This window comes from Heptranchias perlo, chromosome 7 (genome assembly GCF_035084215.1).
Source record: "Heptranchias perlo isolate sHepPer1 chromosome 7, sHepPer1.hap1, whole genome shotgun sequence".
NCBI classification, from domain to species: domain Eukaryota; kingdom Metazoa; phylum Chordata; class Chondrichthyes; order Hexanchiformes; family Hexanchidae; genus Heptranchias; species Heptranchias perlo.
Genome location: NC_090331.1, coordinates 87004470 through 87018041, shown reverse-complemented (window position 1 = coordinate 87018041; position 13572 = coordinate 87004470). Strand labels below are relative to the sequence as shown.

At 43.0% G+C, this 13572-nt stretch overlaps 2 protein-coding genes across 12 annotated transcripts in view; both read right to left on the bottom strand.

Moving 5' to 3' along the window:
• LOC137323937 (flagellum-associated coiled-coil domain-containing protein 1-like) overlaps positions 1-12616 on the bottom strand; it is a 62566-nt gene extending 49950 nt beyond the window's left edge. For 2 of the 3 annotated variants that reach the window (XM_067988068.1, XM_067988070.1), the window contains exons 1-2: positions 12535-12616; positions 1034-1090 (exon numbers count right to left, since the gene is read on the bottom strand). In XM_067988068.1, coding sequence (XP_067844169.1) covers positions 1034-1071 — 38 coding nt within the window. In that variant the 5' untranslated portion in view covers positions 1072-1090; positions 12535-12616. Of the gene's footprint in view, positions 1-1033; positions 1091-2671; positions 2773-12534 lie in introns of those variants that run through there. The other variant, XM_067988069.1, reaches the window with a different exon arrangement.
• Positions 12617-12712: 96 nt separating this feature from the next.
• Positions 12713-13572, bottom strand: part of trak2 (trafficking protein, kinesin binding 2) — a 105130-nt gene continuing 104270 nt past the window's right edge. For all 9 annotated transcript variants that reach the window (XM_067988060.1, XM_067988061.1, XM_067988058.1 and 6 more), the window contains one exon: positions 12713-13406. In XM_067988060.1, the coding sequence (XP_067844161.1) occupies positions 12713-13406 (694 nt within the window). The remainder of the gene's footprint in view (positions 13407-13572) is intronic.

Here is a 13572-nt window from a genome sequence, read left to right as displayed (position 1 = left end):
CAATTGGGACTAGCTTAGTGGTATAAACTGGGCGACATGGACATGTTGGGCCGAAGGGCCTGTTTCCATGTTGTAAACTTCTATGATTCTATGATTCTAGATAATCTGTTTTAGTGATGTTGGTTGAGGGATAAATATTGGCCAGGACAATGGGGAGAACTCTCCTGCTCTTCTTTGAGTAGTGCTGTGGGATCTTTTATATTCACCTGAGAGGGCAGACGGGGCCTCGGTTTAAAAGCTCATCCGAAAGACGGCACTTCTGTTAGTGCAGCACTCGAGTGTCAGCCTGGATTATGTGCTCAAGTCTCTGGAGTGGGACTTGAACCCACGATCTTCTGACTTAGGGGTGAAAGTTCTACCAACTGAGCCTCGGCTGCACCTCTCCATTGTTTAGTCTCCCATTTCTACACTTTTAACGGAATATTTCTAAATGCCTTCCAATAATACATCTGCCAAATGCTCCACTTTATAGGAATAAAGCCATGGTGAAATCTGGCATTTTTCAAAAGTTGTAACGTTTACATTATGCGCCTCTGGTCTCCCAGCTAATGGATCATTCACCCTCTTCAAGATGGGCAACAGCAGTCAAACTTGCACCTACCTCCAGGGGTTAAAAGTCTTTTTAAAAGAGACAGAAAGAATACCCAGATTTCTCTGTAATTAATAACCATTTAATAATATCACAGGAACATATGGTTTTGAAATAAACTATTTTTAAGTACAATTTCATTGGAGTCACTAATTCCTGAGGAAATACAGGTATTCTCACCTTTTGCATCAAAAAATGACATCACCCCCCTCCCCAAAATATCCTTCACTCCTGGACTGTACCCAGTCTCTAAAAACATGTTGGTGAAACTTTCTGATCTGATGTTCTACCTGCACACACTGATTAAATAGCCTCATTCCTACCATGGTCACAAAGGGCACTGTTGGAACTGTTACTCTGAACCTGGCCGCCTGCGTTTAGCAAAGACCCTCTCAAAAGTGACCAGGTTACGACCAGATCTTCCCATCATGCTCCCTGTCTTACCCAGAACGAGGCGTTGGAGGACCACACAACGAATTCATAGTAACAGATCCAGGAACTCTGAAAAATGAATGATTTATAGAACATTTAGAACCTAACCCTTTAAACAAGAAAGACAGTGTTTTTTATAAGGTATTTTACTTTATTTTTTAACCATCTCTAGGTGTCCATGTGTGGTTGGGGGGAGGGCGGGAAGCAGGGAGAGTCATGCCCGCCCCTTCACACAACACATTGTAGGACGGACACCACTGTGGCCAGCTTAAAACAAGGAATGGAAGAAAACCTATTTTAGCACACCAAACCCATCTCTTCCAGTGACACATTTAGAATTATTTAACCTCTTGATGGATTGAATATCCAAAAGGGAATATTTCCAAAACAGAGTTGATTCATGGTTTTAAATCAAATTACAAACTCTGCTGTTTAGAACTTGCTCTACGTTGTGTTTGTATCAGAAACATTCTCTCTCCCCCACCCCCTGAACATTGTGGGGGAAAGGGTGGTTTTCTATCACATTGGAAAGGAAAGAATTTCCTGTTTAAAATGAAACGATGGAACAGAATGCAGGGGAAAAATCATTTTGATGCGTAAAGGAGGAGTCAGACCCCTCCGCCTTCAAATATAAAAAGACATGAAATAAAAGTTTGATCCGCCCAGGTCACAAGTTTCACTGGAATTCCTTTCAAACTCCCCTCGGTGAGGGTATTGGGAGAGAAAATACATAGTGTAGCATGGGAACAGGAAAAGGCCATTGGGCCTTCTGTTCCTTCTAAATCAACTCAACAAATCCTTTCTTCCACCAATTAAGTGTCAAAATGTCTCTTGACTCTAAGGTCCACTGTCATCTTCAATAGTCTTCCTTAGTCACTTTCTCTGTAACCCTATTACCCTTTGAATGAGAACATTTTCTTGCTGTATAATGCCCTTGTGACTCCAACATATCTTAATTATCAAGATAGACCAAAAGAGCTGGGACTCTACACTCGAGAAGCGTAGACTTAGGAGTGATTTGATCGCGATTTCTAACATCATGATGGGTTTAGATTGTGTTTGAGTAGACAGTTTATTGCAACTAAATAGGTTAGGGAGGACATGTGGTCACAATTTTAAGTTGTACAACGCCTGATCTATGTTAGATGCCAGGAGGTGGTTCTTTTCCCAGAGAATAGTGGACCTGGTTGCCGCCTCGTGCAGTGAACGCCAACTCGCTGAATTCCTTCAAGTGAGAACTGGACCTGTTTCTGGCTGGGGCGGAGATCACCTCTTACAAAAGGTAAGTACTGAAAGGCATTATCAGGGCCAGAGTGATCTCCTGGATTAGTTTTGATCTTCTAAGGGGGTCAGTCGGAGAAGAATTTCCCAGAGGTTTTTTTTCAACAAATTGGCCTGGGTTTTTATTTGGTTTCTTGCCTCTCTCAGGAGATCACATGGGGTCGGGCGGAAAATGTACGTATTGTGATACACAAGGCATGGCAGATGTGTGGGACAGGCTGGATGGACCGGAGGGTCTTTTCCTGTCCGTCATTGTTTCTATATAAACTCAAATAAGTGGAAATAATTTCTTAATGCCACTATCGGATAGTGTGAATTATAGTTATTCCGTTTATAAAACTTCAAAAGCGAATGCAAGAGAACACTGACCTTTACGGAGGGTGAACTTGCCGGCCGTTTGCTGGGGTTTCAGATGGACATTGGGGGAATGGTTTCTCTCCCCAGCACCATCACACCAGCCAGGCGGGGAGACTCCCAACTCAACGCAAAGGGAGAAATCGACTGGAATACGCGTCTAAAAAGCAAACGGTCACCACGGCGACCGCAAAATGTTTCGCAGTCTTAGTAACCAGTGCCCATGAAACAAACAGGTAGACTTTGACCCAAGGTCATAAAGGTGTTCATTGTTCTGAGGATTGGTCACGATGGGCCTTTGGCTGTTGCTAGGAGAGCGAGGTCACTAAAGTCTTTCGTTTGCTTCGACTATTAGAAGCCATGAAATTTGCAACCTGTGTTCGGGTCACATCACAAGGGAGCACTGGAATCTCAGAGTTATTTACAGTTCACCATTCCGATACCATTGTCCTGTTTTATTCGAACCATATCATGGGGCATTTAGGGTGCAAAATTCGGGTGGGATCCCCCTGGATAAACAATTTAGGCTTTCAGATCTCCCCTTTAGGGCTTTTGCGGAGAAACAAGTCACTGACAAAGTCTCATCCTGCATCTGCCACCGACTCCAGCTGGGCGCAGCTCCGACCAATCAATGGAGATTGGCATCGGTTTTGATCTTGGGAGCTCTATTGTACTCCAAGGTAAGTCAGTCATTTCCAGACTCAATACCAGCCCAACACTGCTGGGTACCCAGAAAGTTCAGGAATTTTACTTTGCAATGAAGATAAGGCCCTCAAGGAGTCAGATCATTCTTCCATAAAAGCTTCCAAGTTTTCTGCTCAATGTTAAGCAGCCTAGCAGCAGTTTATTTGGGTTTTACTGACATACCAGTCACAGGTAGTTCCCATGCCCAGGACTCACCACCGAGCCAAGTTCCTGACCTCAGGGTCATCAGCGGGATCTGCCACCTGGAAGTGTGCAGTTTCTCCATTGGCAAAAGAAATGGAGTGGGGCAAATCCACCTGGGCTACTCAAACACATTCTGAACTAGCCATAAAAAAGGGTAAAAACCTGGGAGAAAACATGCATAATGGACTCAAGTTTTCCCAGAACAACAGTCTGTATCATCATGGACATTAAACCCTGCCCCCTTCAAAAAAAATTCCTGCAATCTGTCAGTCCCCAAATGGACCTTCTTCCCACACATCATCCTCCTTTTAATCCTAAATACCATCTTTAAACAACACATTCATCCAGTCAGCTCATTTTTTGCAATGCTTTAAATCTACATATAACACGGTGATTGATGGTGGGAGTCCATTCCGTACACCTAGTGCTGTTTGGGACAGTTTGGACATCCCGTTTCACCCCCACGTCCCACGGCAAATCAGATCGGCAAAAGTAGCTCCGAGGAGGAGTTCATAGAGTGTATTAGGGACTGTTTCTTAGATCAATATGTCCGGGAACCAACCAGGGAACAGGCCATTTTGGATCTGGTAATGGGTAATGAAACAGGATTAATTAATGATCTCAAAGTAAAGGATCCCTTGGGAAGCAGTAATCATAACATGATGAATTTCACATCCAGTTTGAGAGTGAGGATCTTGGGTCTGAAACTACTGTATTTAACTTAAATAAGGGCAATTACAAAAGAATGAGGGCAGAATTGGCTAAAGCGGACTGGGTAAAATTAGATGGTACGATGGTGGATAAGCAGTGGCAAACATTTAAAAAGATATTTTATGACTCGCAACAAAAATATATCCCTGTGAGGAGAAAAGACTTCACAAAAAGGGTGAACCAACTATGGCTAACTAAGGAAGTAATGATGTGGAGATGCCGGTGATGGACTGGGAACATGGCAAAGATTACTGGTAAGCCCGTAGATTGGGAAAACTTTAAAAACCAAAGGAAGACAAAGAATAATAAAGAGGGAGAAAATAAAATGAGTAAACTAGCAAGAAAAATAAAAACTGACAGTAAAAGCTTCTACAAGTATATAAAAAGGAAGAGGGTAGCTAAAGTAAACATTGGTCCCTTACAGGAAGAGACTGGAGAAATAATAATGGAAAACAAGGAAATGGCAGAGGAATTGAACAGATATTTTGTATCTGTCTTCACAGTAGAAGACACTAATAACATACCAATAATAGTAGAAAATCAAGGGGCAAAGGGGAGGGAGGAACTAAAAACAATTACTAGAGAAAAAGTACTAGGTAAACTAATGAGTCTAAAGGCTGACAAGTCCCCTGGACCTGATGGCTTGCATCCAAGGGTCTTAAAGGAAGTGGCTACAGAGATAGTGGATGCATTGGTTGTAATCTTCCAGAATTCACTAGATTCTGGAAAGGTCCCAGCAAATTGGAAAACCACAAATGTAACACCCCTATTCAAGAAGGGAGTGAGACAGAAAACAGGTAACTATAGACCAGTTAGCCTAACATCTATCATTGGGAAAATGCTAGAATCCATTATTAAGGAAGTAGTAGCAGGACATTTGGAGACTCATAATAAAACCATGTTGACTCTCCATGATTGTATGAAGGGGAAATCATGTCTGACAAATTTATGAGAGTTCTTTGAGGAAGTAAAAGGCAGTGTGGATAAAGGGGAACCAATGGATGCAGTATATTTGGATTTCCAAAAGGCATTCGATAAGATGCCACATAAAAGATTACTGCACAAGGTAACAGCTCATGGTGTTGGGGGTAATATACTGGCATGGATAGAGGATTGGCTAACTAACAGAAAATAAAGAGTTGGGATAAAAGGGACATTTTCAAAATGGCAATCTGTAACTAGTGGGGTGCCGCACGGATCAGTGCTGGGGCCTCAACTATTTACAATATATATCAATGACTTGGATGAAGAAAGCCAAATTTGCTGATGACACGAAGATAGGTGGAAAAGCAAGTTGCGATGAGGACATAAAGTGTTTGCAAAGGGATATTGACAGGTTAAGCGAATGGTCAAAAATTTGGCAGATGGAATATAATGTGGGAAAATGTGAAGTCATCCACTTTGGGAGGAAAAATAAAAAAGCAAATTATTTGAATGGAGAAATACTACAAAATGCTGCAGTACACACGGATCTGGGTACATTAAACACAAAAAGTCAACATACAGGTGCAGCAGGTAATCCAGAAGGCAAATGGAATATTGGCCTTTATTTCTAGGGGGGTGGAGTATAAAAGCAGGGAAGTCATGCTACAACTGTACAGGGTGCTGGTGAGACCACACCTGGAGGACTGCATACAGTTCTGGTGCCCTTATTTAAGGAAGGACATACTTGCATTGGAGGCAGTTCAGAGAAGGTTCACTAGGTTGATTCCAGGTCTTATGAGGAAAGATTGAACAGGTTGGGTCTATACTCATTGGAGTTTAGAAGAATCTTATTGAAACATAAAATTCTGAGGGGACTTGATAGGGTAGATGCTGAGAGGTTGTTACCCCTCATAGGGGAATCTAAAGCTCGGGGGCATAGTCTTAGAATAAGGGGTCACCCGTTTAAGACAGAAATTAAGAGGAATTTCTTCTCCCAGAGGGTTGTGAATCTTTGGAATTCTTTACCCCAAAAAGCTTTGAACTGAATCATTGAATACATTCAAGGCTGAGTCAGACAAATTTTTGATCAGCAAGGGAGTCACAGGATATGGGGAAAAGGCAGGAAAGTTGAGGTAAAAAATCAGATCTGCCATGATCTCATTAAATGGCAGAACAGGCTCGAAGGGCCAAATGGCCTACTCCTGCTCCTATCTCTTATGGTCTAAGTGTCACTCCCACAAACGTCTTCCCATCAGGTAGATTGAAAGTCGTCACCAGTCCAAGTATACGGCAATAGTTTAAAAGTGGCATAGTGTAAAGACTGAATTACAATGTCAAGATTAGTTACAAGTGATGGGAAAGGTCAGGTAGTAAAACCCAGCGAAAATGCTGCAGAATTTTATTGATGTAATATTAAATGATTACCTGGGGATACTTATTATCTGTAAGTAAAACAAATTGCAGTCCCATCTTTCTGAAAAATGTATTGTGAAGTAGGAAGTTTTCCCCATTATATTCGATGTAAAGCTCCCTTCACTGTCTCCAGTTCAATGTTCGAACACCGAGACATAAACACACCCCGAATATGACTGGCCCTGTGTGACTTGATAATCCAACTCGTCTGCCTTTAACCTCTGGGGTATAGATCAGTACAAGTTGGGTGCTCACATTGTAAAAATAACGCTACAATTGCAAAACGGAAATTTACAAAAAGTTTTATTTAGGAATTGAACTGACTCAGAAATCCCACGTATTTTTGCAGTTACATCAATTATTACAATAAATATCAAATAATGCATAACAAATGACAGATTTGGTGAAAACAGTTGCATTCATTCTCTAAGTAGTTCTAGGAGGTAAACCACAAAGACTGAGGCATCAACTAAATCTAACCAGGTGTCAAAGTAGGCCCCAAAAAGTTTAATTTCTTGACCATTGCCGCCAGTAAATGAGGGAAGAACACAGAAGATGCGACGTTTAGTAACTGTGTACAGTAGCAAGTAAAGCTATTCATCTACCTGTACAGAAGAAATGTCCCCCCTCCCCCCCAAAAAAAACTTTAGTGCAACAATTTCCCCAGAGACTTTCTACGGAAATGCAATGATGCAAGTGGCTGGGGATAAGCAGGTTTGGCAAAGACTAACAGGTGACATTGCACACTCCCCGAGAACCGACCAAATCTAAAAAATACCCGCCTCTCTCAACTCTGTCTACTTCTGAGCAAACTGGTCCAGAGACTGGCTCCTGAGAGCAGGGGCCGGGTGTTAGGACATGCTCTGTCCCTTGGTCATCGTTACAACATCACACTATTACCTTTGGTCAGTCTGCAATCTCAGTCCTGCTTTTTATGTGTGTGTATATATAAAAAAACAAACGAAATATGCAAGCCAAGTAGAAGCAACAATGGAGGCGTCAGGATACATTATATTAAAAAAACTTAACTGAGCGCAGTACAAATGAACCCCACCCCTTCCTAAACCAGTGGAGACCTCGGGGACCGATTGGAATCGGTGGCAGATAAGGCAGAATCGTTCCGATTGAAGGAGATCTGCCATCTCTAAGGCAGCGGAGCGCAGATTAGATTCAAGATCAGATCCTCAAATACAGCACCTGAACAAAAAGTCCGTCGTCGTCACACGCGCTTCCTTCGCAGGAGTTTGAACTCAAAATTTACATGCCTTAAAATATTTCACTTGCATGTGAACGCAAATTACTACCAATTCCCTTAACTGTCCTAAATAATCGAAGAATTGTATTTAAATATAGTACGTACATAAACAAACCTCGGGAGGCTGAAACAGTAAAGCTTTCAATATCTGGTCATTTAGAGTTTAACAGGTACTTTTATTTCAGTTTGTTCTCCCTTCCCGTGTGAATTTTTCTTTAATAACACTACACACTTGAGTCGGCCATCGGTTACCTCGGATCTGAGGAAACCCAGCGTGACCAGTCAGCATATAAAGGAAGCTCTGGGACAAACACACGTAGCCCCATCAATCACAAGCTTTATATAAAGATTGCAGCAACACTAGTAGAAACTAGACATATTGTACAATGGTGACTTGGCAATGAGAAATTCTGCTCCAAGTCCAGTCTGACTGGGTCATTTTTACACAGCCAAAGTGCAAACAGTTCAGTGGAGAGATGGTCCATTGCAACTACAGGGACCTGCCTATAAGTGGGCAGACGCTGCCACAGAACAATGCGAACATTGGTTGAAGGTAATGTCCATAGGAATTCCACATTCTGTACTCACATCAGCTTTGCGCCAAGTCCGCTGCTGTACATTAACGTGTACCCCCACCCCCTTCCAACATGCATCAAGCAGCACCCCCCCCCCCCCCCCCCCCACTGTACTGCTCTCAGAAATCTGCTAGCAAAATGCCAACTATGTAACTGGGCTCAGGGTTTCCAGGTTGAGGGAAGTGCTCAGTGTGCACATGCAGGCAGGTGAAAACTGGACCAGGCTTGGTTGTGATAACCACCAATCCCCATGTTTAAATAATGAGCACTCACCCATGTTGAGCCTTACATGAGGGGTGAACACATGGGTGCCGGACCAGACTTGTGTCTGCTGACTGTGGAACCATACCCCGGACTTCAGGAGAGGGGCATGCAAGAAGGATAATTGGGGGTGAAAATCCACAGACTAATGCAGACGTAGGCTTACATTGCAGAGAGACTGACATGAGCACATGGGGGAAATGGCAAGGACTAGCAATGCACTGCTCGGTGCAGAGGATATTCATATGACAGAGGCGGTGAATAAACACATTCCCTCATGCAAATAATCTCGACTGCTGGAAGATCCAGAGGCCCTTAAGATTTAGCTCAGTTCCGCAAGTACTGGGCAAACAGTTACATCATCCCAGGGAGGGCAGTTAAAACTCAGGTCGATCCCAAGAATACCCATTTCAAGTTTTAATTCCCCCTCCCAAAAAAGAAGTCCTACAAATTTTGCAGCTCAACAAAAAAATGGTTTGCTCCTAATCTAACCACTTCATGGAAGTGGATTGCAATTTTCTTTATAAGTAGATATGAATCCACACACACATATAAGTGTGGGTGAAATACAATGACTAGCATCAGACTGCAAGTGTGTTAAAGCTGGAATTATTCCTGTTTACACATGGGGCCGATAGCCTGATGTGTTTGTAAACTAGCAGTGACCGACAAGTTAGTAAATTTGGTATCTCCCATCCAATATATCCCGTGTTCTAATGTCAAGGCTGCTGTTTGCATCTTGGGAGGTGATCAGCTGCCCACAGTCTTGGGTTCCCAAAGAGCACCTTCATTGTCTGTTTATTGCAACCATCCGAGTTCAAACAGCAAGTTTCATGCAAGTGATTATTGTGCCCTCCTCTAATATACAATCGCAGATTGTCAGGGGTCCCTGGGTTTGTGCACTGTCCAACCCAACGGAGGACAGTGTACAGAATGCACTCCTAATTGGAGTTTAGTGGATTATACGGTCCCGTTCGCTAAGTAATCGACAAAATATATATATTTGCAAGCCACAAGCAGAAAGTAAACCTCAAATCTTTGAGAACAGGAAGAATTTCAAAAAGATTTTAAAGCTTATTAAGGTTTTAGATTTCCATGGGTTTCTCTATCTTTATATTATTCAGGATTACAAACTGAAAAATATTTTTAAAAGTGCAATTTTAAAAAAAAGTGCAAAACCATACATGAAATCAAAAGGATTATTGCAATTTCCCTTTTCATTGTTAGTTGACAGGAACCTCACAGTATGGCATGTAACCCACACATTCCGATGCCATTACTGGGTGCAGATTTTTTAATAAGATAATGCAATGTGCAGCTTTTGAGAATCGATATCATCCCAAGTTATTTTCCGACTTATGTTGATGTTGTGTCTATTCCGGGACAGCCCTGCAGCACGAAACCCTGGGAAGGAGCAATTAAATGAGTTCTGCCCAGAGACCGCACCCTACCCTGTTCGTTTGGAAACAGAACCATTTACATTCTATTTCATACAAAGATGGGTTCTGATTGACTTGAGACCTGTGTTCATGAAAAAAAAGGAAACAGTACTGCTCAGCCTTAGATTTTTTTTAAATCGTGGCTTTGCAGATTATGGTTAACACTGTAAACATATACAAAACATAATTTAATTGAAAACATGAACTCAAATATATGCCCTGTGGAGGGTTGCCAACCTTTCAGGATTGTCCTGGAGACTCCAGGAATCAAAGATTTATCGCCTGGACACTACTGCGAGCAATACCAGGGAGAAAAATTGAAGGGGCACTTAAAAAACAAAGTTTCTTTCATTTTCTTTAAATACTTTAGTTTTTTTAAACTTATAAAAATATCGGAATTTGATTGACAGTCAAAAATCATCCAAATGGGTAACAAAGAATCTATTCTCTTTCTGACTGGCACAGGAAGGCGGTGCAGTGTGAGGATTGACATGTTGGGCGACCAATGGTAGGGGCGTGGGGGTAGAGTGGTTGGAGGTAGGTCATAAGGTCACCTCCTAGAATATGTCCAACCAGGGTTGGCAACCCTAGCCCTGTAGGTAGACAGGATTTGTCACCCCTCCCTTCAACCCAACCTCTTTCTCATTGGGCGAGCCAGAGGCTAATGGCAGCCACCGGGGAGAGAGAGGTGCGAGACTACAGCAAAGCAACCAAAACCAACGACTTAAAAAAATAAATAAGTATGAGATAGATAGATAGATAGATAGATAGATAAAATAGAATCAATCTGCACTGCACCATTAATAACTTAAAAACTCCTATTAAAGTCTCAACATTCAAAACCACGACACCAGGCACCATACTTGGGTTCAAAGTCAGCATAGACTACGTAAAGTTTTCCCACATCCCTTTGACTCTCCCATGTGGGTTCACTTTGTTTTTGAAACTGCATAAAATTGATTGTAAGCACATGCTTTTTGGCTGTGGTGAATTTCTCTTTGAATTTCACATCTGCATTTTGTAGATTTCCATGCCAATTTCTGCCCCTATATTCTACACCTCAAAAACCCAACAGATAGAATCTATAACTCCACCATCAGGCCCGTGTTTTTCTACCTGGGCCGTCCCTCCCACCACATACAAAACCCACAAGCCAAGTGTACACAGTTCAAGAGGGGAAAAAGCCTGTGGCATCCCAAAATATAACCAGCTCAAATTATACCCCCAACCATTGTGATTTCATCTGAGGTTTTAGCAGGCTTTGGCAGATTGAAACTAAATTCAGCCGCTCGTCCCATATAGCATTAGAATAGATTAGCACACAGAGCAAAATATGGACACCGTAGGAGTTTATATAAAGCAGTAACCTAACTGAACAGTTCACATATACTTCGATAGCAAAGCACAAGTTACAATAGTAACAACTTGCCCCCCCCGCTCCCATTATATAGTTTCTAAATCACCCCCAGATACACTTCATTTAATACATATGGTTTTAACCTCAATGGTCTTCAATCCCTCTCGTGTTGCCAAGGCTGCCTGTGTGGAGGTTGGCTGTGCATTGTGCGGTCTGATGCTCACACTGCAGCATCACTGGGAGCCACTGATTCCCAGTCAAGTGTGCATAATATATTTGATTAGCAAAGCCCTTCAAATCTGCCATATTGTGATGGTTTTATAATTCATTGCAGTACTGTCAAAAAAGATCGTGCAATATCTTGAGGCCGCAAATGTTCCTATTTTCAGGCCAAAAAGGGTCAAGTGCCGTGTTAAACAGGGTCCCAGAAAACGCAAACCATCCCAGATTATTTAATGAGGTTAGGTTACAAATTTACAAATACAATTTATTATTAAAGAGGGAACAGGTGCAGAAGAAAAAGGATTTTTTACATTTCTTTCCAAATGATGCAGCAAAACCTGTTCTGGTATAGTGACTGTGCTTTAAAAATGTTCGAAGTACTTGTGATTTGAAAACACACATCAGCTAGAAAGGTGAGGGGAGGATGAAGAAGAAACACAGCAAGACTCACTTTGTATTGGGGCTGCCAGCGATTCTCAATCAGCTTACTGATTCATAACCATTTGACAGCACTGCAAGCGGCTGGTAAAACTGTGCTTCTCCCAGATAAACCGTTCTGGAGTGTGCTTTAATGCTTTGTTTTGTGCTCTGCTGTCGAAGGCCAGAAGAAAACAGCAAGATAATTCCCTAGGGAAGGAGGATGCGAGTTGAGGAATTGTGTTGAGCTCGGGGTTACTTTTGCCAATTAGTGCCGAGCTACCACTCCAGCTCATGCTCCACTGCATCATTTTCACCACTCCCTTCACAAACACCTAAAACTGACAGACTTTTCATTTCACCTCTCCTCTGCCCATACCTCATCATTAATCATTTCCCTTCATTTACCCTCTCACCTCTAAACCATTCCATTTCTTCCTCCAGCTCACTTTCCTTCTCTGTTCACTCACATACGCTCACCATCTTCAGACTTTCAGGAGCCTCTCAAAAAAAAAAGCCCTTTCTTCCGGTTAAATTGCTCGTGGGGGGGTGGGGGGGGAGGAAAAAAAGCCCATTCACGTCAATGCTACTTCATCACTGTGCCGGTAAAACCAACTTGTTTTCAGCCTTCTCTTCGTTTAAGCTGCCCATTTTCGGTACTGGCATGCCAAGTCCACCAATCACACTGGGGAGGCTCTGGTTCCGCCTCAGGCCCCCCAACAGGCTGTTGCCGGTCCCCATGAACAGCGCCGACTCCTGCCTGTGCAGACCGCTCTTGCACTCTTGGTTTTCATCTTGCTCTGGAAGGTTCCGCGGGTTGACTGCTTGGGCAATTCCCATTCTTTGCAGCTTCTTGACCAAGTTCAGACTGATGGGAGCTGAATCCGCACGGCTCCGCCCGTGCTTCAGGCAGTACACCTCTTGGAGCAGAGTCTCCGCAGGACGCGAAGTGAGGAAGTTGTCCATGGCTCCCCGCGTGTCAAAGGGCAATGGCGACGGGCATGGTGAGAGGGAGGGAGAGTTTGGTGGGGTGCGGGGTATGGCCAGCGTCTTGGGGCGAGCCACGGGTGGTCTTTCCCACAGGGGACAATGATAAACACCAGCGGAGATCCCACGCTCATGCAGGAGTTTTGCCAGGCTGCTTGTGCTGCTCAGAGTAGTAGTCGACTCCCTCCTCTTGGTGAAAGATTCACCAATGCTTGGGCGGCAAGAAGCTATTGGGGTGCTTGGAGTGGTGATCACGTTGACGGATGAGCCCTCTGTATTTGGCACTGGAGCACACATGAAGCTAAAACAAAGAACAGGAGACATAAACCGAACAAGCTTTCATCAGCAAACACACTGTAGAAATATTGCACTTAAAGCAGGATCTCATCTCCTTGCGCTGAAAGACCAGGTAGACAAGCAAGCAGGCTGTGGATTTCTCCATTGCACAGCAGTAACACTTTGTACTC